Below are 25,933 nucleotides of genomic sequence, written 5' to 3'. Positions count from 1 at the left end.
AAGTGAGACTCTGTCTCTAAAAAAAAAAAGAGTAGAACTTGATTTCTAGGCCTTTGGCTTTAGCACCCTATTTTGGGTAATTTGGACAGAAGAAGCTCACTGTGCTCCTCCCTCTTTTATAATTTCTTCCTAGGTAGGAACTCATCTCAGAATTTGAGCACATAGGTGTGAGAAAAATCTGCTAGAAGACAGGAAGAATAATTTTTAAAGATTAAGAACTAGAAGCCAGAGACTCGCGCCTGTGGCTCAGTTGGTAAGGCGCCGGTCCCATATACCAAGGGTGGTGGGTTCAAGCCCCGGCCGAACTGCAACCAAAAAATAGCCAGGTGTTGTGGCTGGCATCTGTAGTCCCAGCTACTTGGGAGGCTGAGGCAAGAGAATCACTTAAGCCCAGGAGTTGGAGGTTGCTGTGAGCTGTGTGATGCCATGGCACTCTACCGAGGGCCATAAAGTGAAACTCTGTCTCTACAAAAAAAAAAGAACTAGAAGCCAGGTGTGGTGGCTCACACCTGTAATCCTAGCTCTCTGGGAGGCAGAGGTGGGTGGATGGCTTGAGCTCACAAGTTTGAGACCAGCCTGAGCAAAAGCAAGACCCCATTTCTACTAAAAAAAGAAAAAACTGAGGCAGGAGGATTACTTGAGCCTGAATTGGAGGTTGTTGTGATCTGTGACGCCACGGCACTCTACCTAGGGCGACAGCTTGAGATTCTTGTCTCAAAAAAAGAAAAATGATTAAGAACTAGAGAGCCCTGATAGAAGGGGTAAGTTGGCTTTAGGAAAAGCCCAGTTACTGTTACCTGCTTCCCAAGAGATTTTGGCCTTCATTCTCTAAACCTCAGATGCTATATCTGTGAAATGAGGAAAATAATAGTATCTTTCTTACAGGGTTGTTTTGAGTCATGAATGAGGTAGATCTTTAAAGGCACTTGAATTTTCTCCTTTAATCTCCTTTATTTTCTTTGAACGTCCTTCAGTCTAAGCCTTTAATTGTAGACCCTCTAATTAGTCTAAATATATTGAACTGACTTTATGGTATATCTCTGTTAAGGAAATCTTCTTTTTTTGTAATGTACTGTATAGTTCATCTCTATTTAGCTCAGTGGCCACTGTGATAGTATTCTTGTCTGATTTCTGTTGTAGTTAATTATTCTCCATTCTTTTGTCCCCAATGTGTCATTTTGAAATTTTGTTTTCTTTGTTTTTAATGACGTCTCCAATTATTCATGCTAGTTTTGCATTCCTGTGCAAGAACATTTTTGGCACTTGTTTTTAATTTCATAAGTAAAGCATTTGAGGTTTTCAAACCCCAGAATTGAGTTTTCCCAGAACTACTAATCTTTTTAGCCAGCTGGTGACAAGGATTCTCTGGTCTGTTATAGGATGATGTGTTCTGTCCTCCTGTCTGTGATTTGTCTAATTTAGATTCTAAATTCATGTTTTAGGACATTTTTAGCATGTTAAAATTTATTACCAAAATTCATCTCCCTTGCTGACTCGAGGGAGATAAGTGTTTAATTAAATCTTTAGTCATGCAGTGCTGAGACTCAAGGTGCTTGTTCCGGTGAAGAAACACTAGGTGGTATCAGAGCACATCATTTCTGAAGACACTGGGACGCTTTCCTCTTCCAATTCTTTTTACTACTATTCTCCTTTTCATTTCTTTGCCAAGTTTGTGCCTAACTGTGGAAAATTCATAAAAACTTGCTCTCATTTATATTACATATGGCTTTCCCTTCCACTTTGCCAGTTTTGGTCTCCTTGTTTCAGTAGTTTAGGAAATTTGACTTTCAGATGAAACTAGAGTCTTATAATTAACTAAACTTATCTGGACTGATCTGTGGTTTCAAATTCTTAAATAGTGTATTTCTTTCCTTTTTTTTTTTTAGACAAGAGTCTCACTTTATTGCCCTGGGTAGAGTGCAATCACAGCTCACAGCAACCTCAAACTCTTGGGCCTAAGTGATTCTCTTGCCTCAGCCTCCCAAGGAGCTAGAATTACAGGTGCCTGCCACAATGCCTGGCTATTTTTAGAGACGAGGTCTCACTGTTGCTCAGGCTAGTCTTGAACCTATGAGCTCAGGCTATCCACCCACGTCGGCCTCCCAAATGCTAGGATTATAGGCGTGAGCCGCCTCGCCAGGCTCTGCAAATAGTGCAATTCCCTACTATCCTTCTCATGTTGATTTTTAGATTAAAGTAACCTCATAAATATTTAACATCTTCAGCCCACAGCAGTTCTTATCCATCTGCAGACATTTTTACTGGTCTAACTCACTCATGGCTATACCTTCCACTACTGTTAAAGTCAGTGTCAAGCTAGGCTGGGTGCGGTAGCTCATGCCTGTAATCTCAACACTTTAGGAGGCTGAGGTAAGAGAACTTATTGAGGCTAGGAGTTCAAGGCTGTAGTGAACTGTGATGATGATGCTGTTGCACTCTAGGGAACTCTTTTTTTAAAGGAATGTACTTTCGCATTTGAACTATGGTTTTTACAGCATCCATGGTGGGAGTGATCAGGTGGATAATACTTAGTTATGGGTTGTGATTCATAGTCTGCTATTTGTACCTGATGTTTAGGCATTTGAAATTTGCCCTTGTGTCATATCTGCACTGAATTTTCTATTTCTTATTTGTAACACTGCAAAATTATTATTTTCAGTATTTCAAAGAGTTGTAATCAAGCAATTGTAATATAATTGCTGAATATCAAAAGCATGCTAGTTTAACAACTTTTGTTTTCCAGTGACATTATAATTACCATTTTGTTGTTGTGTTTTTTTTTTTTTTGTTTGTTTGCTTTTGTTGAGACAGAGTTCTAACCTATGCTCTGAGCAGAGTGCAATGGCGTCATAGCTCACTGCAACCTCAGACTTGGGCTGTGGGCCTCCTGCTTCCTCAGCCTCTGAAGCTACTGGGATTACAGGAGCTCACTGCGGTGCCCAGCTGGGTTTTTCCATTTTTTTCATGAGTCGGGGTCTCACTCTCGCTCAGACAAGCCTCACTCTCGCTCAGACAAGCCTCGAACTCCTGAGCTCAAGGAATCCTCCCACCTCAGTCTCCCAGAGTGCTGGGATTACAGGCATGAGCCGCCGTGCCTGGCTATATAATTACTATTTTTGTTACTTTAGAGAATTCATTATTATGTAGTCAACTCTTGCTTATTAGGAGTAAGGAACATGATAGCAGAACCTTAGTAAGGGGAAAAAATTTTAAATTCTACATAAATTAAATGTTAAATGTTACTAGTCCCTGAAAGTGATTTTAGAATTAACCCACAGTATATGGGATGCTAAAATATTGAAAGAAAATTATTGTAGCAGGGCGGCGCCTGTGGCTAAGTCGGTAAGGCGCCGGCCCCATATACCGAGGGTGGCGGGTTCAAACCCAGCCCCGGCCAAACTGCAACCAAAAAATAGCCGGGCGTTGTGGCGGGCGCCTGTAGTCCCAGCTACTCGGGAGGCTGAGGCAAGAGAATCGCTTAAGCCCAGGAGTTGGAGGTTGCTGTGAGCTGTGTGAGGCCACGGCACTCTACCGAGGGCCATAAAGTGAGACTCTGTCTCTACAAAAAAAAAAAAAAAAGAAAATTATTGTAGCAATGAAAAGAGTACTATGGGTTTTATACAAAACTATCTCAAGCTCATGGAAACAGAGGATGGTATTAATCCTGTATGACCACTTGATGACTGTGGAAGGTGAGACCCAAAGTGGTTAAGTGACTTACCCAGCACAGCAAGTTTGGGTGTTTTATAGCTATTTGACAGAGCTATGATTGCTCTCATGTTGTGAGCTAAATTCCAAAGTTGGAGATTGTCATCTTTGCTTTGGGGGCACTGAATTGCTTTCATAGCACCATAATGTCATCTGTCTGCTGACTTTAAAGCTTTATTCATAGTGTCATAAAATTTGGGGACCCATGGGCAGTGCTGTGGCTCAGTGGGTAGAGCGCTGTCCTCATATACCGAGATGGTGGGTTTGAACCTGGCCCCAGCCAAACTGCAACAAAGAAATAGCCAGACATTCTGGCAGGTGCCTGTAGTCCCAGCTACTCGGGAGGCTGAGGCAAGAGAATCGCCTGAGCCCAGGAGTTGGAGGTTGCTGTGAGCTATGACGCTATGGCACTCTACCGAGGGCAATAAAGTGAGACTGTCTCTAAAAAAAAAAAAATTCAGGGATTGCATGGGCCATGAGGGATTTACAGATGTGGAAACTGAGGCCCTCTAGAGCCTCATGGTTCACCCAAGTCATAGGCTTATGTGTGATTGAGGGAGAGAGTGTAGGACACAGACCTCCCCCTGGGTTCACTGCTGTGCTCTACTTCAGCAAGAAAGATGCCAAAAACTGCAAACATAAGGTCTTTTTCTCCCTAAAAAACTATAATTCATTTTGCTTTGAAAGACTTATCAGAGTTTAAAAGCTCCATTTTGTGGCTTCCTAAGGTGCTATGATTTGTTTCTTACTAGTCTCTTTTGTTCTGTGGAAAATTTTCTTTGGTTCTTTGAGATTTAGATTTCTTTGCCAAGGTATTTTTAGAGAGAAAAAAATCAGTATGTGTCACCAAAAAAGGGAGGAAATATATACCTTAAGGGCTAATTATGCAATTAGAATTTTAATAAGGAATGTCATAAATTCTTGCTTTGTTGCGTAAAAGACTATTCTACTCAGAAGCCTCATCTGGTTATTATCCTCATTATCATCAACATCATCAGCCAACCACAAGCATTTATGGAGTATCCACGAATTGTGTACCACTTGCCTGGGTTCTGGGAGACTTAAAGTATGTGTGTGTGTGTGTGTGTGTGTGTGTGAGAGAGAGAGAGAGAGACAGAGAGAGAGAGACAGAGAGAGAGAGATCGCACACGTATGAGCCCTTGCCTTTAAGGAGTTTGTGATCTGCAGAATTGGAGGAAAGACAGGAAACTTGGGGAAGAGAGGCACCTTATTTTTGCAGGCATATGTGTAAATAACATGTATGACTTATGTAAGTGGTATTATGCAGGGTAGTGGGGGACAGTAGTAAGATAAATGCATCTTAGAAAGGTCTGGTTATGGCTGGGTGCTCCCACCTGTAATCCTAGCACTCTGGGAGGCCGAGGTGGGGGAATTGCTTGAGGTCGGGAGTTTGAGACCAGTCTGAACAAAGCGAGACCCCTTCTCTGCTAAAACACAGAAAAAAATAGCAGAGGATGGTGGTACTTGCCTACCATTCTGGGAGGCTGAGGCGGGTGGGCTGCCTGAGCTCAGGAGTTTGAGACCTGCCTAACCAAGATCGAGACCCCGTCTCTAAAAAATAACTGGGTGTTGTGGTAGGTGCCTGTAGTCCCAGCTACTTGGGAAGCTGAGGCAATAGGATCACTTGAGCCCAAGAGTTTGAGGTCTTTTTCTCCCATCTACTAGGGAGTCTGAGGCAGGAGGATCACTTGAACCCAGGAGTTTGAGGTTGCTGTGAGCTAGGCTGAGGCTACAGCTCTCTAGCTCAGGTGACAGAGTGAGACTGTCAAAAAAAAAAAAAAAAAAGAAGTCTGGTTCTGAATAAATGGAAACACGTACTTTTGGTTTGCTGATTTGTGAGGGTACAGGCTGGATTTAACAAGGCAGTGTAATTAGTGGAAGGAGGGAGGAAGCAATTGATGGAGAGCTTTGAAACCAATAATTTAAATAGACTTGGCATAATAGAGATGATTGGAAGATTGAGAGGAAAATTACTTGCTGTGGTTGATTATGGCAGAAACTGACAGGGCAAGAGATTAGAGTTGGGATTTTTTGCAAAGAAGAGGTTTCAGGTTTGTGAGATCTTACCCACATTTAAATGAAGGATGTAGGGTTTAGGATTGGTAGAGCAGAGGAAACAAATCTCTCTTTTCTTTTTTGCTATGATCTTGTTTCTATTTGGAGGGTCCTTTTTCCCCCTCATCTTGAGAGATAGTGACTGAGAAAGAGTGGTGTATACTTTAATTGTAAAAGGAAACAGCATAATGGTTATACGGTTTAATTATGAGACACAGAACTGCTTTTGTGGTGTGGTGATACCATACCCCAAGTTGGGAGTGTCAGTTTTATGCCCACATTACTGAACTTTTTTTTATCCGCTTTGATTAATCAGAGTAGATTGTAATGGAATTCAGTATTTAGGTTTGGATCTAGTATATTAGTGTGTTAACTTCTCAATTTATGGTGGTGCCCATAGCTCAGTGGGTAGGACGCTGGCCACATACACAGAGGCTGGCCGTTTGAACCTGGGGCCAGCTACAACAACAATGACAACTGTAACAACAACCTAAAAATAGCTGGATGTTGTGGTGGGTGCATGTAGTCCCACCTACTTGGGAGGCTGAGGCAAGAGAATCTCTTAAGTCCAAGAGTTTGAGGTTGCTGTGAGCTATGATGACACGGCACTCTGACGACATGGTGACAGCTTGGGACTCTGTCTCAAAAAAAAAAAAAAGTTTTCTGTTAATCTGTTTTCCTATGCCAACTATGACTGCAAAAGTCACTTATGGGTGAACACATAGTCATACTTGGTTTTCCTTTTTTTTTTTTTAAGAAACAGTCTCTGGCTTGATACCCATAGCTTAGTGGTTAGGGTACTAGCCACATTCCCCCAGGGCCGGCAGATTCAAACCTGGCCCAGGCCTGCTAAACAACAATGACCACTATAACAACAACAACAACAAAAATAGCCGGCATTGTGGTGGGTGCCTGTAGTCCAAGCTACTTGGGAGGCTAGGCAAGAGAATCTCTTAAGCCCAAGAGTTTGAGGTTGCAGTGAGCTGTGATGCCATGGCACTCTACTGAGGGCAACATAGTGAGACTTTGTCTCAAACAAACAAACAAACAAAAAAATGGGCAGCGCCTATGGCTCAAAGGAATAGGGCACCAGCCCCATATACCAAAAGTGGCAGGTTCAAACCTGGCTCTGGCCAACAATTGCAAAATAAATAAATAGGGGGGAGGGGGGAGGGCTGCCTGAAAAACACCATCTGTGGGAATGACAGCGGGGAAGGTTTTTACGTGCTTTTCTGTTTTTGTAAAAAAGGAGAACCCAGAAAGACTGAAAGAATACATTTTATATCTGGATTTTTACAAATAAAGATGGCTATTATAACGGAATAAATAAATAAATAAATAAATAAATAAATAAATAACAAAAAAAAATAAAACAGAGTCCCAGGGCCAGGCACGGTGGCTTACATCTGTAATCCTGACACTTGGGAGGCCAAGGTGGGTGGATAGCCTGAGCTCACAGGTTTGAGACCAGCCTGAGCCAGAGAGAGACCTCATCTCTAAAAAATAGCTGGGCATTGTGATGGGTACCTATAGTCCCAGCTACTTGGGAGGCTAAGGCAAAAGAATTGCTTAAGCTTAGGAGTTTGAGGTTGCTGTGAGCTATGATGCCACGGCACTCTACCAAGGGTGATAAAGTGAGACCCTGTCTGCCCCCAAAAGAAAAAAGAAACAAAGTCTCACTTTGTCACCCTTGGTAGAGTGCTGTGACATCATAGCTCATAGCAACCTCAAATTCTTGGGCTCAAGTGAGTCTCTTGCCTCAGTTTCCCAAGTAGCTGGGATTACTGGCACCTGCCACAACACCCAGTCCACCTGCCTTAACCTCCCAGAGTGCAAGGATTATAGGCATGAGCCACTGTGCCTGTTGGTTTTCCTTTTCTGAAGTAAGATAAACATGTGACACATGTCCTGAGCCTGGAGTGGTGCTGTCCCTTCTGTTGCTCTAGATGTAAGGGAGCTAACCTTTTGACAATTTTTATGGCAAATGGTTGGGCAGCTTGTGAGCTAATTAGAAGAAAACATGATAAGCGAATGCCAGGTTCATCAGTTCTTTTTCATCTTCTGTGGAACAGACAGCCAAGTAGCAGTCCTTGCCTGGTTGATAATCTAGCTCTCCAATATTCTTCTATGGAATGTATGGAATATTGTTTCTCTCTTGTCTTTTTCCAGATTTGAATCTTCTTTGTAAAGCCCAAGTTTCTCTGTGTGTTCTTTTTTTTTTTTTTTTCCTTCCTTCCTTCCTTCCTTCCTTCCTTCCTTCCTTCCTTCCTTCCTTCCTTCCTTCCTTCCTTCCTTCCTCCCTCCCTCCCTCCCTCCCTCCCTCCCTCCCCTCTTCCCCAGTTAGAGTGCAAAGGCAAGATCATAGCTCACTGCAATCTCAGACTCCTGGGCAGGTGTTCTCCTGCCTCAGCCTCCCGAGTAGCAGGGACTGCAGGTGTGCAGCACCATACCTGGCTAATTTTTTCTATTTTTGGTACAGACAAGGTCTTCCTCTTGTTTAGTCTAGTCTCAAACTCCTAATCTCAAACAATCCTGCCTCTGCCTCCCAGAGTATAGGATCATAGGCATGAGCCACTATGCCTGGCCTGTGGGTTCTAATTCTTTAGGCATTTCATATATAGCAGCCGAATTCAGTTCTCTCTCTCTCTCTCTCCCTTTTTCTTTCCCCCTGAGACAGAGTCTCACTCTGTTGCCCTAGGGTTAGGTACCCTGGCATCATAGCTCATAGCAACTTCAAACTCTTGGGTTTAAGTAATTCTCTTGTCTCAGCCTCCCAAGTAGCTGGGACTACAGGCGCCCGCCACAACACCTGGCTTTTTTTTGTTGTTGTTGCAGTTGTCATTGTTGTTTTAGCTGGCCAGGGCCAGGTTCAAACCCACCAGCCTTGGTGTATGTGTCTGGCGCCCTACCCACTGAGCTATGGTCCTGCCCAACAATACACAGGTAGTTTTTCTTTTTGTAGAGACAAGGTCTTACTTTGTTAAGGCAATCCACCCACCTTCGTCTAATTACAGGTGTGAGCCACTAAACCTAGCCACCTTCTCTCTCTTTTTTAAGAGATGGCTGGCCAGGTGCAGTAGCTCACACCTGTAATCCTAGTTCTTTGGAAGGCTGAAGCCGGGAGTGCAAAGACCAGCCCGGCAACATAGTGAGACCCTATCTCTAAGAAAAAAAACTAGCTAAGCATGATGGCCAGTGCCTATAGCCCTAGCTACTTACGAGACTGAAGCAGGAGGATTGCTTCAGCCTGGGAGTTTGAGGTTACAATGAGCTACAATCATACACTGCACTCTAGACCAGGAAATATAGCTAGACCCAATCTTAAAAAAAAAAAAGAAAAAAGATAGGGTCTTGCTATGTTGCCTGAACTTCTAGGTTCCTAGGCTCAAGTGATCTTATCATGATCTGTCCCCCATGACAGAAAAGTTGTTCGAGTGGTGGCCTTTCCCCATCATGTGGCTGATTTCCTATTCACCCTTCACTGTAGTATCAGCAAGTACAGGGATTCAAATGTTGATGGCTGCATGGCCCAAAGCTGTAGGAGAAATGTTATATGAAGGCTGCCAAATCAAAAAAGAAATGGCAGTTTTAGGGTTGAATCTAAACCTGGCAAGTCGCAAGGTAGCTGTCAGTAGATGTTATTCATAATGCTTCCCTGGTTCATGGACCCCAATCAGTCCTGCAGGTAATTAGTGCCAGTTGCTTCCTATAACAGAAAAGTGTTGCATTACAGCTACATTCCTGCTGCGGAGCATAAGTGCTTAGTGCTATTTACTTAAAACATTTTAGGTTGATAAATTACAAGGTCTTCACTCTGGGTAAAGCTCATAAATCCAGCTCCTACAAAAAAAAGTTTCAAGCTGACAGCACTTAGTCCTGTTTATAAAGTTCATACACATTTATCTTGGATATAGGCACAAGTATATATCTGTGAAATAGCACTGCAGCCTGTTAAGGTAACAAGAGAGCACTGGCAAGCAGCATTGTACTTTTAGATGCCCCTACGTTTGAAGGGCACCTTGAGGATAAGGCCTGCAGAGGGAGAACTTCTGCACAGCAAAGTCTAGATTTGTGCTCCTTCCTGCCTTTCTTCTCCCTGAAAACAACCTTTCTCACTCTCTTCACCTCTTTTTTATCTTCTGCAAAGTAAGTGCCTGCCTCTTAGCCTCTGCTTCTTTGCTAGACTGAGATGAGGTAGGAAACTGTGGTGTAGATACAGCAGTTTGAACACTGAGTGGAAAGTGATGGGTTTAAATGAACATTTAATCAGAACCAAGATCTGTTCTGTTGGCAACCTATTCAGGAAACATTAGAAGCCCTAACAAAAAGGCCTTTTAGTAGTGCGAGTGCAGGGCCTGAAAGGCTTCCATGCCTTCAGGTGTCAGAAGAGAAAAGGGAAAAAAAAAAAAAAATATATATATATATATATATATATATTAGAGATAGAGTTTTACTTTGTCGCCCTCGGTAGAGTACTGTGGCATCACAGCTCACAGCAACCTCCAGCTCTTGGGCTTAGGTGATTCTCTTGCCTCAGCCTCCCGAGTAGCTGGGACTACAGGCGCCTGCCACAGAACCTGGCTATTTTTTTGTTGCAGTTTGGCCTTGGCTGGGTTTAAACCCGTCACCCTTGGTATATGGGGCTGGCATCCTACTCACTGAGCCACAGGCACCGCCCCCCAAAAGGAAATATTTTAACAAGAAAATAAACATGAGACTTGTCCCTCTATTCCTAGGTATTCAGAGTCCTGCAAGTATTGTTGCAGGGTGCTTCACCGCTCTGCACCTGTGAACAATCTGGTTCCTGATCATTGTGGAGAGTCAGAATTGTTGCACCCCTCAGGCTGAAGCTGCACAGTCAGTACTGCACTGAACATTTAGTACTGCAGATAGGATAATTATGCTGTTTGTCAGATACTAGAAAAGTGCAAAGAACATTCCTTCACTTTGCAATGACTTAGAACCAGACATACTGTTCCCTCCAGCTGGCATGACCTCCCTATTCTCAGCCCCTTCTCCGTGTCCCAACTGTCACCCAGCTTTCAAGACCCCGCTCAGACAGATCTCCTCCAGAAAGACCTCATCCCTTGGACCCCCAGGCCCAAGTTTTGTTCCCATAGCACCTGTTCTGTTAGCACTTACCAGGTTGTGCTTTTGTCACCCATTTAGCTGTCTTCCTTGTTAGACATGAACAGGGACAGTGTCTTGTCCTCAATTCATCATTTATCTCTTGTGCTGAACACAATGACTAGGATATAGTGGGTACTCAAGAGAGGTTTCTCAAATGAGTGATAGTATGGTTAACTCAAAGAGAATTGATGGGGCCCTTTCTGATTTGTCATCCATCATCTTTGGTGTAAAGCAGGGCTGAGAAGCTTTAAACAGCATCACTTGAAAATCTAAGGAGAGGAGGTGAGGTTAGAAGTAAAAGTAACTGCCCTTTACTGAGTATTTATTTACTATGAGCCAAGCACTATCCTTAGACAAGTCTGCTAAGACAGGTTCTATTTATTATCCTCATTGCAATGCATTAGGAAGTTCAATAACTTGGCCCAAGGTCAGATAGTAACAGTGCTAAGATTCATACTGATGGTAGATCACCATCACTTATCTATATGCCTTTTTTTTTGAGACAGGGTCTTGTTCTCTTGTCCCTGCTAGAGTGCATTGACATCAGCAGAGGTCACTGCAACCTCCAGCTCCTAGGCTCCAGCAGTCCTCCTATGTCAGCCTCCCGAGCTCTGGGACACAGGCATGTGCCACCATGTGCCAATTTTTCTTTTTTTTTTTTTTAAGAGATAGAGTCTCACTTTATCGCCCTCGGTAGAGTGCCGTGGCATCACAGCTCACAGCAATCTCCAACTCCTGGGCTTAGGCGATTGTTTTGCCTCAGCCTCCCGAGTAGCTGGGACTACAGGTCCCCGCCACAACACCCGGCTATTTTTTGTTGCAGTTTGGCTGGGGCCGGGATCGAACCCGCCACTCTTGGTGTATGGGGCCAGCACCCTACCCACTGAGCCATAGGTGCTGCCCCTATTTTACTATTTTTTTGTGGAGATGGGGTCTTGGTCATGCTAAGGCTGGCCTCAAACTCCTGGCCTCAAATGATCCTCCTGCCTCAGCTTCCCAAAGTGCTAGGATTATAAGTGTAAGCCACTGTGCCCAGCCTGTATGTGCCTTTTATTTATTTATTTATTTAGAGACAGAGTCTCACACTGGTGCTCTGACTACGTGTGCTGTGGCATTATAGCTTACCTCAAGTTCTTGGGCTCAAGCGATCCTCTTGCATCAGTTTTCCTTTTCTTTTCTTTCTTTTTTTTTTTGAGACAGAGTCTCCCTTTGTTGCCCCCTGGTAGAGTATCCTGGTGTCATAGCTCACAGCAAACTCAAACTCTTGAGCTCAAGCAATTCTCTTGCCTCAGCCTCCCGAGTAGCAGGGACTATAGGTGCCCACCACACCGCCTGGCTATTTTTAAAGATAGGGTCTCGCTTTAGCTCAGGCTGGAGTTTTTCTATTTTTAGTAGTAGATGGAGGTCTCGCTGTTGTTCAGGCTGGTCTCAAACTCTTGAGCTCAAGCAGTCCGCCCACCTCACCCTCCCAGAATGCTGGGATAACAGGTGTGAGCTACCAAGCCTGGCTCTATGTGCCTTTTAAATTAGTTCCTGGAAAGTATTAAGCCCTAATGTTTTTAGGCATTCATCATATGTAACTATTTAACTTCTCTTCTCATTTCTAGAATGATACTAGTTATGTTCGATCCTTGGGAGAATGAAGAAAATAGTCACCAGATAACTTTGTGGTTCAGAAGAAAGAGGGAAACAGTTAATATGGTTGGCAAAGAATTGGTCTTAGGTGGTATTTTTGGACCTTTTGGAAATACACGGTATTTGCCAGTCTCTACTAGTCAAACTAAACTATACTTTCATTTCCCATAAGGAACATCTAAACTCTTTTTTTTGCCTCTAGACCTGTGCATATTCTCTTCCCTCCACCTGGAACATACCACCCTGCTTGTTCTTCTTTCCTCAAGCCCAGTTTCTGTTTGGTTCCTCTTTCCCACACAAGTCAGGTCCTACTCTCCAAGGTCCCTTCCCAGGGGTCCCTGCAGCCCTCAAAAGTGTTGTAGTGCAGAAAACCCACACCTGGAGTTGATTTTTGTGTGTGGGGTGAGAGGAAGGACACTCTATCTGTGTCCTAGAGTGCCCCACTTATTCTCTGCACCTTGGGCTGTGCTTGGACACAATATATGTTCACTAGATATTTGTGGAAGAAGTGGATGACTGGGGGATAATTTTGCTTTATGTCTTTGAGGCTTGATGTTTTTAAAGTAGTTAAGTCCATTGCTTTGAACAGCCATTGTTTGCCGTGTCTTGTATGTACACACTCGCCTGGGCACTGTGGGGAGTAGAAAGATGACTAAATTGCTCTTGTTCTGATGTGTCCATAGTCCAGGGAGACTGTCAGGTGACAGCCACTTCACAGCATCAGCACAGTGCAGTGGATAAGTGATAACACTGATGACAAGCATGATTATATTCTGGCAAGTTGGCCAGCACCAAGGAAGCCCTACTCATACCCCAAGACCTTCCTTCCACAGATTGTCCTGAGAGGCACCCGGAGCAGCTGTGACCAACAGCTTTTCTTTGTTAAAAAGTAGAAACCCAGGGCGCGCCTGTGGCTCAGTGAGTAGGGTGCCGGCCCCATATGCCGAGGGTGGCGGGTTCAAACCCAGCCCCGGCCAAACTGCAACAACAACAACAAAAATGTAGCCTAGCGTTGTCGCGGGCGCCTGTAGTCCCAGCTGCTCAGGAGGCTGAGGCAAGAGAATCGCGTAAGCCCAAGAGTTAGAGGTGGCTGTGAGCCGTGTGACGCCACGGTACTCTACCTGAGGGCAGTACAGTGAGACTCTGTCTCTACAAAAAAAAAAAGTAGAAACCCAGGCAGGGTGCGGTGGCTCACACCTATAATCTTAGCACTCTGGGTGGCCGAGGCAAGTAGATAGCCTGAGCTCACAGGTTCGAGACTAGCCAGAGCCAGAGTGAGACCTCGTCTCTAAAAAGGGCCGGGCATTTTAGTCCCAGCTACTTGGGAGGCTGAGGCAAGAGGATCACTTAAGCCCAAGAGTTTGAGGTTCCTGTGAGCTATGACGCCACGGGTGACAAAGTGAGACTCTGTCTCAAAAATAAAAAAAGTAAGGCAGTGCCCATAGCCAGTAAGCAGAGTGCTGGCATAATACACCAAGGATGGTGGATTTGAACCCAGCCCAGACCAGCTAAACAACAACGACAACTGGGCGGCGCCTGTGGCTCAGTCAGTAAGGCGCCGGCCCCATATGCCGAGGGTGGCGGGTTCAAACCCAACCCCGGCCAAGCTGCAACCAAAAAATAGCTGGGCGTTGTGGCGGGCGCCTGTGGTCCCAGCTACTCGGGAGGCTGAGGCAAGAGAATCGCTTGAGCCCAGGAGTTGGAGGTTGCTGTGAGCTGTGTGAGGCCACGGCACTCTACCGAGGGCCATAAAGTGAGACTCTGTCTCTACAAAAAAAAAAAAAAAAAACAACAATGACAACTGCAACAAAAAAGAAAAAAATAGCCAGGCGTTGTGCCAGCTACTTGGGAGGCTGAGGCAAGAGAATCGCTTCAGCCCAAGAGTTTGAGGTTGCTGTGAGCCATGAGGTAACAGCATTCTACTTAGGGCAACATAGTGAGACTCTGTCTCAAAAAAAAAAAAAAAAGGTAGAAACCCAAATTGGGGGCGGCACCTGTGGGTCAAAGAAGTAGGGCGCTGGCCCCATATGCCAGAGGTGGCGGGTTCAAACCCAGTCCTGGCCAAAAACTGCAAAAAAAAAAAAAAGAAAGAAACCCAAATTGGGACGACTGAGCAAGCCTCATACATTTGGGGAAGGGCATTTTGAAAAGCACTACCTCATGTAAGTAACAGATGTTGAAATTAGATTTAACCACAGAACATTTTGTTTATAAACAGGGGTGTCAACTCATGCCTGTAGCTCAACGTCTAGGGTGCTGGCTACATACACCAGGGCTGGTGGATTCAAACCCGGCCTGGGTCTGCCAAACAACAATGACGACTACAACAACAACCACAGCCGAGTGTTGTGGCGACAACAACAATAGCTGAGCATTGTGGTGGGCCCCTGTAGTCCCAGCTACTTTGGAGGCTGAGGCAAGAGAATCACTTAAGCCGAAGATTTTGAGGTTGCTGTGAGCTGTGATGTCATGGCACTCTACCCAGGGTGACATAGTGAGACTCTGTCTTAAAAAAAAAACAAAACATGGGCCGCGCCTGTGGCTCAGTGAGTAGGCGCCGGCCCCATATGCTGAGGGTGGCGGGTTCGAACCCAGCCCCGGCCAAACTGCAACCAAAAAATAGCCAGGTGTTGTGGCGGGCGCCTGTAGTCCCAGCTACTCGGGAGGCTGAGGCAAGAGAATCGCTTAAGCCCAGGAGTTGGAGGTTGCTGTGAGATGTGTGAGGCCACGGCACTCTACCGAGGGCGGTACAGTGAGACTCTGTCTCTACAAAAAATAAAAATAAAAAAAAAAACATAGCTGGGCGTTGTGGCAGGTGCCTGTAGTCCCAGCTACTTGGGAGGCTGAGGCAAGAGAATCGCTTAAGCCTGGGAGTTGGAGGTTGCTGTGAGCTGTGTGAGGCCACGGCACTCTACCGAGGGCCATAAAGTGAGACTCTGTCTCTACAAAAAAAAAAACAGGGGTGTCCAACCTGCAGCCTGCAGACCACAAGCTGATTTTGTAAGGATTTTTTTGCTTATCGTGGTGTCAGATATCAGGAAAAGTATGCATGGACCTTTTTTTTTTTTGCTAATCAGCTTTCCTTAGTGTTTGCGTATTTAATGTGTGGCTCCAAAATGACTTTTATTCTTTCAGTGTGCTACAGAGAAAAGAAAAGACTGAACACCCCTGTATGGAATTAGGGCTTTAAATCAATTTGGTTTCCTCAGGCACCTTAACTTATCTAAAACTTAATTGCGCATCTATTTCTCCTAAATTTGCTGTTTCCCCTGCATTTCATCTCTCCTTTATTTATTTTATTTTTGACCTTTTTTTTTTGTGGAATTGCAATTTGGCCGGGGCCAGATTTGAACCCGCCACCCTTGGTATATGGGGCCGGCGCCCTACTCACTGAGCCACAGGAGCTGCCCTCATCTCTTTTTTAGTGGAACCACCTGATGCTTAGCCAGACACACAGTTGTCCCTCTTGATTCTTTCTCATTTGGTTCCCTCTTCAGGCACCAGTTCTGTGATCTGGGCCTTCTTCTCATTTCTCAGACTGTCTTTTCTCCCTCCCACTGCCTTCCTTTCTGCCCTTTTTGCTTTAGGGCATTGTTCCTTCATCTCATTGTCTACTTTGCTGTCAGAGCACCTCCAGAATGTGGGTCTAAGCCGATCACACCTCTGCGCAGATGAATTCAGTGACTCCATGGTTTGGCTGAAATTGAGCCACCTGGTCCCACATGGAGCATCATTTCCACTATGACCCTCCTGAACCCAGACTGTTTCAACTCTGCCAGATGACTTGCAATTCCTGTAGAAAGCATGACGTTTTCTCTTTCTTTGTTCTTTGTTTTTGTAGAGATGGGGTCTTGCTATGTTGCCCAGGCTGGACTTGAACAGCTGGGGTCAAGTGATCCTCCTGCTTCAGCCTCCCAGGTAGCTAGGACTACAGGCTTGCCTGCACCACCACATCTGGCAAAAGCATCATTTTTAAAACAGACATATTTCCTTCTTTCCTTTATCTAACTCTCACTTGTTCTTTTTTTTTTTTTTTTTTTTTGAGACAGACTCTCACTTTGTCACCTTCGGTAGAATGCTGTGATGTCACAGCTCACAGCAACCTCCAGCTCTTGGGCTGGGGTGATTCTCTTGTCTCAGCCTCCTGAGTTGCTGGGACTACAGGCGCCCGCCACAACGCCTGACTATTTTTGTTGCAGTTGCCACTGCTGATTTAGCTGGCCGGGGCTGCGTTTGAACCCGTCACCCTTGGTATATGGGGCCAGTGCCCTACCTACTGAGCCACAGGCGCCGCCCTCATTGTTCTTTAAACCTTTCTCTGAGCTGGGTCCTTCCTTGCCTATTACTTGGGAGAAACTCTGCTTTCACTGTTTAATAGAGTCAGTGTCTAACATTGGTTGGTGTGTAAGGTATGCTATTTATCTATGATACTCATTGAAAGAATAAATGAGAATTAACAGAAGCTTTAATTCACCTGGAGCTGTAAATGAGCAAAATTTGACTCTTCTGAGGATGGGATTTGTTTCAGACACTGGTTACTTACTGGAAAAGGAGGATTGGAAGGGCTGGAGAATAAGAAGGAGCTCCCACAGAGCAGGAAGAGAGACATTCAAGGCGACCTTAGGTCACCATAAAAAAGGCCAGTATCTGCTTTGGCACACTGCTGAAGAATCTGTGACTTAGTTTTCTTATTTGTACAAAAAGAGGCTTAGGTCTACAGTGGGGAGTTACTTAGGTTCATTTGCAGCTCTTAACAGATGATTCTTTGGGTTGTTTTGTTTGAGATAACGTCTCACTCTTTCACCCAGGCTGGAGTGCAGTGGCGCGATCATTGCTCTCTGCAGCTTACAGCTCCTTGTCTCAGGTTATCCTCCTGTCTCAGCCTCCTGAGTAGGTGGAACTAAAGGCACGCACCACCTGACCAGCTAATTTTTCTATTTTTTGTAGAAATGGAGTCTCAAGGTATTACTCAGACTGGTCTTGAACTCCTGTCCTCAACTGAGCCTTTCGCCCCAGCTTCCCAGAGTACTGGGATTACAGGCGTGAGCCACCACTTCTGGCCTTGATTCTTGTGTGAGAGTTAAAAATCTAAGGTCAGGCATTCTGAATTGATGTGAGAATTTATTCACTTCTCACTTTATTACAAACCCCATGGAAACAAAGGCAGTTTTTGCATTTAACAAAGATAGTTTTGCATGAAGCAGAAGCGAATCTGTGTTAATATGATATTATATTGGAGGATTTAAACAAATTCCCAAGTTGGGAAATTCACTCATCATTCCCTTGGAAGATTTTGTTTCAATGCACTGCACATCCCTTTAGCAGGCGGCCCCTTCTTGCCAAAGCCTGGCCTGGCCATGACTGGGAATCATTACCTTGATCTTCTCGGCCCTGGGGTGTTTAGCCTTTCCAAGTTAATGCCTATTTTTTAATTTTACATCATCTTGTATCAAGGTAGTTATTTATAATTTATATACTATGTGCCGGCTTAAAATAGAGACAAGAGGATAATTAGCATCCTGAAGATTCTAATGTTTTCCAAAATTATATTTCTTCAGTGAAGTCTGCCTGTAGGAATTAAAACCTGCTGTGAATTAAAAAGTCCTTTGTCCTGGTCCAGGCGTGGTAGCTCACGCCTGTAATTCTAGTGCTCTGGTAGGCCGAGGTGGGTGAATTGCCTGAGCTCACAGGTTTGAGACCAGGCGATGCCAGAGCAAGACCTCATCTCTAAAAATAGCCACGTGTTGTGGTGGGTGCCTATAGTCCCAGCTACTTGGGGGGCTGAGGCAAGAGAATCACTTAAGCCCAAGAGTTTGAGGTTGCTGTGAGCTATGACACCACAGCACTCTGCCAAGGGTGACAAAGTGAGACTCTTGCTCAAAAAAAAAAAAGCTCTTTGTCCTATTGTCAGACTGGGAAACTGGGAAATGGGTATGTCCATTATTTAGCCTTAGGAAAGGGGTAGGGAGATCATCTTTTTTTTTTTTTTTTTTTCATTTTCAAAATGCATCACTTTATTTTCCTTACAAGGCAGCCACACATTAAGCAGGTTACAGTCGCATGATTTCTTCAGTAAGCCCCAAGGCATCCATGAGTGTTGCTGGAGCTCATAGCCAAAGGAGTCCTGCGGTTTCAGATATTAAAGCTTTCCTCACAGCCACAAGTTCCTTTGGTGTTTGGGTTATTAAACACAAACTCACTGGATAATTTGTCTTCCACATAGTCCATTTCTGTTCCTAGAAGTGTTAGCTGTGCTTTCTTTTCAATGAATACTCTCACTCCGTCTTGAACAACTTCTTCATCAGAATCTCCTTTTTTTTTGTATATTCTAGTGTGTAAGAAAGGCCATTACACCCTCTGGTTCGGACACCGACTTTCATGCCTGCGTGTTCAGGCTTGTCTTTAAGAAGTTGTTTTATCTTGTTCACTGCTGAAAGTGTCAGGGTGAGGGCGGCCTGGGTGGGCTGCAGCTTCCGCTTGCTCACAGCCCGGACTAAGGAAGCCAACATTTTCGCCACCCTGGTGAAGTGCCTCGGGCCAGAGCTCAGCAACTTCAACCTCTCTCCATGGACATGGCTGGCGCATTGGGGAGATCATCATTTTAAGATGAAACTCGTCATTTCATTTTATTCTACTTAAAATAATCTCTCAAGGCCTCAAATCTTTGTAGCATTCCGGGGTTCCCACTATAGCCAGAGAGGGGACAGGGGCAGAGGTAGAAGGAAGGATAGGAGAAACAGCCCCAGTGAAGGATAAAAGCCAATGTGCACCTCAGCCACTTGTCTGCTATGGTCTTAGTGTTCTTCCATATAGATTTCCTCTTGCTCAACTGACTGCAAACACAGAGAAGGGATGGGCTTTCCTGTTCCATTTTTTTTGTTTGTTTGTTTGTTGTTGTTTTGAGACAGTCGCTCTGGGTGGAGTGCCGTGGGATCACATCTCACAGCAGCCTCAAACTCTTGGACTCAAGTGATTCTCTTGCCTCAGTTTTTCTATTTTAAGTAGAGAGTGGCTTTTTGCTCAGGCTGGTCTCAAACTTGTGAGCTCAAGCAATCCACCCACCTCAGCCTCCCAGAGTGCTAGGATTACAGGCGTGAGCCACTGTGCCCAGCCCTCTTCTTGAAATCTTTATTTTATTTCTGATTATCTGGCTGGCTTTTCCTAAAACCTGATTGTACAGGTTTTCAAGCAGGCCTTCTTTTTTACAGGCGTTAGCCACCAAGCCTGGCTGGGCTTTCCTGTCGAGTACCTCAGAGAGAATGCACTGTTCATTCACATGTATTCAAAAGTGAAGGCCTGCTTGAAAACCTGTACAATCAGGTTTTAGCAAGAGCCAGCCAGATAATCAGATCAGAAATCTAAGTTATTTTTCCCTTTTGCATTGATATGAAGTCTCTAAGAAACCCTAACATTTTTTCCCATTTCTTTTCATTATGCATCATCAGTGTGCCAGGACTTTGAGTAGAGATTTCTTTTTTCTTTTTTGAGACATAGTCCTACTTTGTCATCCTCGGTAGAGTGCCATGGTGTGATAGCTCACAGCAACCTCAAACTCTTGGGCTTAAGAGATTCTCTCGCCTCAGCCTCCCAAGTAGCTGGGACTACAGGTGCTCACCACAATGCCTGGCATTTTTTTGGTTGTAGTTGTCACTGTTGTTTGGCCGGCCCGGGGTTAATTCGAACCTGCCAGCTCTGGTGTATGTGGCTGGCACACTAGCCGCTGAGCTATAGGGCATCGAGCTGTGAGTGGAGATTTCTAATGCCGGCAGAAAGACAGATGCTTCTGCAGCTGAGTTGTTTCATTCTTCTCGTCCGGCATCTTGTATTTGAATCCAATGATTACTCTAATCACACCACCATTTCTGTAATATGTCTCCTATGATCATAGTTGCACTTGCATGTGTATTTGAACATCCATCTGATACTTGGGAGTGGCTGGGGCTGAGAGGGGCAAGCAGCACCTAAGGGGTAGCCTGGGAACATCCTGAGTGACTTAGTTTGAAAGCCGCTAGGTGGCAACATTTACTAAGCTGTCAGGCATTCTCTTCCCCTATTAAGATGTTGGACTTGGTTTTCCAGTTATCAGATTGAATAGCAGAGAAGACTGTAGCACCCATCGCTTTAGGTCCTTTTGAAAATGAGGCTATGAGATCAAGCAACCTACAATATACTGGTGTCTGTTCATCACCTGGATTTAGGTACTAAGAGTTTGAAATTGCTCAGTGTGACTGTGAGTCATTTGCTTCCCATTTGGCCACAGTTAGGCATCTGTGGTAGGAGAGACCTGTCTTTAGACTGTGTGGTCTCTTATAGTTCTTTTTCTCTACGATTTATGACTTTGATTACAATTTCTCCCCTATATTTAAAAAAACTTCCAGTAAAACCAGTCTGTCTTTCCCTCTCTTCCTTTCTCCCTCCCTTCCTCCTTCCTCTCTCTCTTCTTTCTTTTCAGCCCAGTCTAAACAACAACAACTAGCCTTTTATCAAAGGACAGAGCCAGGTGAATTTTTAAAAATTACCAAAATTTCAAGGAAACGAATGTCCCTGGAAGCTAGCCATCTCCCTGGGTTAGCTCCAGAGGCTAGACTCTCCTAAATGAGGATGTTTATTTACCAGCTTTCCTAAATTAGCAGCTTTGGGGATATTAAGATCTGTAAGAAACTGTCCAAGGGAAATATTGCGTATGCTTTACAATGATTAAGCCATTAAGCTCTAATTGGTATTTTCCCACTCATGGGTTTGTATAGGAGGCTTTAGGATTATTCAGGAATTCAGAGCTCACGGTCATCTTGGTGTCATCCATACATTTTGGAATCTGGGAGTAGGGAGCACAGAAAAGAGGTTTTTGTGGGATCAGATTATAGTTTTTGCTCACAATGTTCTTCCTTGTTGGTTGGTTTTATTGCAGATGAAGTGGAAAGGGAAGGACCTGTTTGATTTGGTGTGCCGGACTCTGGGGCTCCGGGAAACCTGGTTCTTTGGACTACAGTACACCATCAAGGATACTGTGGCCTGGCTCAAGATGGACAAGAAGGTGAACCCTGTGAAAGTATAGTAGGGCTGCTGTGTGCTTTCTGGTCCTTTTCTAAGCAGACCCTAAGTTATCTGCTCCTCATCAGGGCCATTGCATCTACATGGTAGAGAAGGCGAGTTCCTGAATTAAGTCATGGAGAAAGCAAGTCTTGGAGATGCTGCCAGTTTCCTGCTCTCCCCTGGCTCTCCTAGGCAACAGAATTTACGAGGAACTGTTGCCGGCCTTGGCTTCATTACCTGTTGTCACTAGCCTGATTGCTTCTGGCTTTATGCCCTTCAGTTTACTGAACCACTAGTCAGGCTTTATGAATAAAAATTATCATTATCTTCTTACATTAAAAAAATAATTTATATCTTTGAAAGATTCTCTTAGGGCTCATGTTCTTTAGGGAATCTTTGAAAGTCTTTTGAGAAACATCATGGCGTGACTTGAATTAATCATTAATGAGACCTAGAGAATAAAGACTGTCTGGTCCTGTGGTGAAGGAAGAATTCAATTTTGTCCTCTGGATTCTCTGGGGTTTTGAGACATGATGGAGAAGTCTGGGCTCCTAGCAATTTTAATGTGGCTTAGAAATGGATATTGCCTAAGGCAGCAGTTCTCAACCTGTGGGTTGCGACCCCTTCTTAACAATGAAAATACATTGCAGCATTAGGAAGGTTGAGAACCACTGGCCTAAGGGAACTGCCCTCTGCATGGTTTTATGTATTTACACAAAGACACACTTAACAACTTTCCTGCCTACCTAACCATGAAGACAGTTGGGGAGCAGGGTCATATGCTTTCATCAGTAACTCCCAAAAGACGCTTGAATCTCCAAGTAATTTGATATCTAATTCTTTTTTTTGAGACAGAGCCTCAAGCTGTCGCCCTAGGTAGAGTGCTGTGGCATCACCGCTCACAGCAACCTCCAACTCCTGGGCTCAAGCAATTCTCTTGCCTCAGCCTCCCAAGTAGCTGGGACCACAGGCGCCCATCACAACGCCCGGCTATTTTTTGGTTGCAGCCGTCATTGTTGTTTGGCGGGCACGGGCTGGTTTCGAACCCGACAGCTCAGGTGTATGTGGCTGGCACCTTAGCCATTTGAGCCACAGGCACCGAGCCTGGATGTCTAATTCTTACCACAAGTGGTACACCCTTGCAATTGCCTATCTGAAGTTATTATCTACTACATGGGCATGAGAAACAATGAAGGCTGAAAACCTCTTGTCTTTTACCAGTTTTTCTTTTTCTTATTTATTTATTTTTTATTTTTTTAGAGACAGAGTCTCACTTTGTCACCCTTGGTAGAGTGCTGTGGCGTTACACCTCACAGCAACCTCCAGCTCTTGGGCTTAGGTGATTATCTTGCCTTAGCCTCCTGAGTAGCTGGGACTACAGGTGCCTGCCAGAACACCTGGCTATTTTTTTGTTGCAGTTTGGCCAGGGCCGGGTTTGAATCTACCACCCTTGGTATATGGGGCTGGTGCCCTACTCACTGAGCCACAGGCGCTGCCCTCTTTTTTTCTTTTTTTTTTTTTTAAATATGGTCTCGCTCTGGCTCAGGCTGGTCTCGAACTTGTGCACTCAAGCAGTCCACCTGCCTTGGCCTTACAAGTGCTAGGATGATAGGCATAAGCTAACGTGCCTGGCCCTTTCTTTCTTTCCTTTTTTAAAAAATTTTAAACATACATGAGAAGAAAAAGTCTTTCATTTTTTGTTTTTTCTTTTTAAGAGGCAGAATCTTGCTTTGTCACCCAGGCTGGAGTGCAGTGGTGCAATGATAGCTCATTGTAACCTTGAACTCCTGGTCTCAAATGATCCTCTTGCCTCAGCCTCCCAAAGTGCTGGGAGTGTAGGCATGAGCCATGCAGCTGGCCACTTTTACCAGTTTGAAGTCTAAGTGTTCAAATTATGTTCACATATGTACACAGTAATCTGAATCTTCACTTTGGAATCCATGCTGGTTGTAAGTTTCAAAAGCTAATTCCCAATGATTATGATCATGAACATCGAAGTGTTTCTGGGTATCAGTATCTGCAAGGGTGTCCTAGATCACGTTTATTTTAAATCTCTTAGGCACTACCACCCAAAATTTGAGCTGGAGCATGGAGAATTATGTGTCTAAGACAACAAAATTTTATGTATGTTTTTTATGATTATCAACAAAGTGAATTTTAAATCATACCTGATCAGGAGCCATGGAACCTGCTGCTCAAAAGAAATACATTATGACACATGCTAATAGAGCCTGGTAGCCCATCACATGACATGTTATGTCCTGAAACGAAATTCACTCTGGAGAGCAGATGGCTGAAGACTTTCAGGGGGTGGATGGAATTGTTAGAAGATGAAAGGCAGTGGTTTACTGACTGTGCTTCAAGCATTTTATGGAGGTTCCTTGAAACTCCGGGTTGTCATGATCAACATGTTTCACTTCTATTGCTCAGTTAATGTTTAGATGATTTCACAGAAATCTAGTTCATTATCTCTAAGCTTTATGTACTTAAATGTTAGCATGGGCATTAAGAATAAGAATAAAGGAAGAGGGGGCCGGGCCCCGTGGCTCACTCCTGTAATCCTAGCACTCTGGGAGGCTGAGGTAGGTGGATCGCCTGAGTTCACAGTTTCTGAGCGCCAGAGCTACACCCTGTCTCTAAAAATAGCTGGGCATTGTGGTGGGCACCTGTACACCCAGCTATTTGGGAGTCTGAGGCAAGAGAATTGTTTGAACCCAAGAGTTTGAGGTTGCTGTGAGCTATGATGTTACAGCACTCTACTGAGGGTGATAAAATGAGACTCTGTCTCAAAAAAAAAAAAAAAAGAATAAAGGAAGATTCCACTACTTTAGAAAATTAAAAAATCTTCAGTTTACTAGAAAAGATGGTACCCAAGATATGTGAGTGATAAATTTGTAGTTTTTAACTATTTCTGGGGCTTTCAGAACATTTTTGCCTTAAACTTAGGTGCATTCTCCCTTGAGGATATTGATTCATTTTGTTCAGTTAACACCATGGAAATGAATATTACCTCTTGTTATAGATGGCATTGTCAATGCTTAAAACTGTAGAATCACAATCTTTGAGAAAGGTGATGAATTTAGCAGTCAGGACAAAAGTTTTGTGCACTCCGTGTGAAAGGTTTTTTTGATGGTAGCAGGGGAGGAAGAGATGCCAATAATTTTGTTCTGCAACTTTGCAGGTGCTAGATCATGATGTTTCAAAGGAAGAACCAGTCACGTTTCACTTCCTGGCTAAATTTTATCCTGAGAATGCTGAAGAGGAGTTGGTTCAGGAGATCACACAACATTTATTCTTCTTGCAGGTACACTAATCCCATGGTACCCCCAAATTTTGAGAGAATTTGTCCAGGCATGGTTGCAGAGTCAGCCTGAGTTAACCCCTTGGAGTTGCCCGCAAACATCTTCATATTGTAAAAAATGTTCTGCCTCTGGCATGTCAGCTCCTTTGGTTCTATGATGGAAAAAATCTTCAGAAAAGAACTGTACTTTAGCAAAGATAATTGGTGTCAGATGGAATTGTGAAGATGTAATGGTGAATAATGGATACAAGTAGCTATCTAATTTAAAACCTCATTTAAGGTAGATCCTGTTTTCTTCTAGCTAACTTAAAAGTACCCAGTAGTTGCAGAGGAAGGGTAAAGGAGTCTTTTTTTTTTTTTTTTTTGCATTTTTGGCTGGGCCCGGGTTTGAACCCACCACCTCCGCTATATGGGGCTGGTGCCCTACTCCTTTGAGCCATAGGCACTGCCCAAGAGAGTCTTATAAAGCAGTAGTTCTTTCAAAAATCCAAACTCTGTTCTCATTAAGGCAGTATTTCAGAACTCCAGTGACACTTGGTTTATCCTGAGCATGTGTTTCAAACATCATGCTTCATGCTACTCTGTGTCTGTAATTATCTGATTTCTCCCTTACTCTCTCATTAGACTATAAGCCCCTTAAAGGCAAGGCTCATTGATTGCACAGTAGGCACTCTGTAAGTAATTGCTCAACTGAATTGAAGAAATTAAGAGATTCGTAATTACAGGTTGACCATCTAGGGGCACAGGGAGGGGAACTAGTCTGAAGATGAAAACCTTGTCAGTTTTGCTTGTGTTTTTTTTTTTGTTTTTTTTTTTTATTTATTTTTTTATTATTATTATTTTTTTTTTTTTGTAGAGACAGAGTTTCACTTTATTGCCCTCGGTAGAGTGCCGTGGCATCACACGGCTCACAGCAACCTCCAACTCCTGGGCTTAGGCGATTCTCTTGCCTCAGCCTCCCGAGCAGCTGGGACTACAGGCGCCCGCCACAACGCCCGGCTATTTTTTTGTTGCAGTTTGGCCAGGGCTGGGTTTGAACCCGCCACCCTC

The 25,933-nt window shown here is 44.2% G+C and overlaps 1 protein-coding gene and 1 pseudogene across 4 annotated transcripts in view; one reads left to right on the top strand and one right to left on the bottom strand.

The window, feature by feature from the left end:
- The window catches only part of NF2 (NF2, moesin-ezrin-radixin like (MERLIN) tumor suppressor), a 142,856-nt gene that overhangs the window by 28,059 nt on the left and 88,864 nt on the right, over window positions 1-25,933 (top strand). For all 4 annotated transcript variants that reach the window (XM_053587470.1, XM_053587471.1, XM_053587472.1 and 1 more), the window contains exons 2-3: window positions 21,458-21,583; window positions 24,764-24,886. In XM_053587470.1, the coding sequence (XP_053443445.1) occupies window positions 21,458-21,583; window positions 24,764-24,886 (249 nt within the window). The remainder of the gene's footprint in view (window positions 1-21,457; window positions 21,584-24,763; window positions 24,887-25,933) is intronic.
- LOC128583326 (iron-sulfur cluster assembly 1 homolog, mitochondrial-like) lies at window positions 18,682-19,058 on the bottom strand (annotated as a pseudogene).

Source organism: Nycticebus coucang, chromosome 4 (genome assembly GCF_027406575.1).
Source record: "Nycticebus coucang isolate mNycCou1 chromosome 4, mNycCou1.pri, whole genome shotgun sequence".
In the NCBI taxonomy this organism is placed as follows: Eukaryota; Metazoa; Chordata; class Mammalia; order Primates; family Lorisidae; genus Nycticebus; species Nycticebus coucang.
Note: the sequence above shows the minus strand (reverse complement) of the source record. Positions and strands in the feature narration are given on the sequence as shown.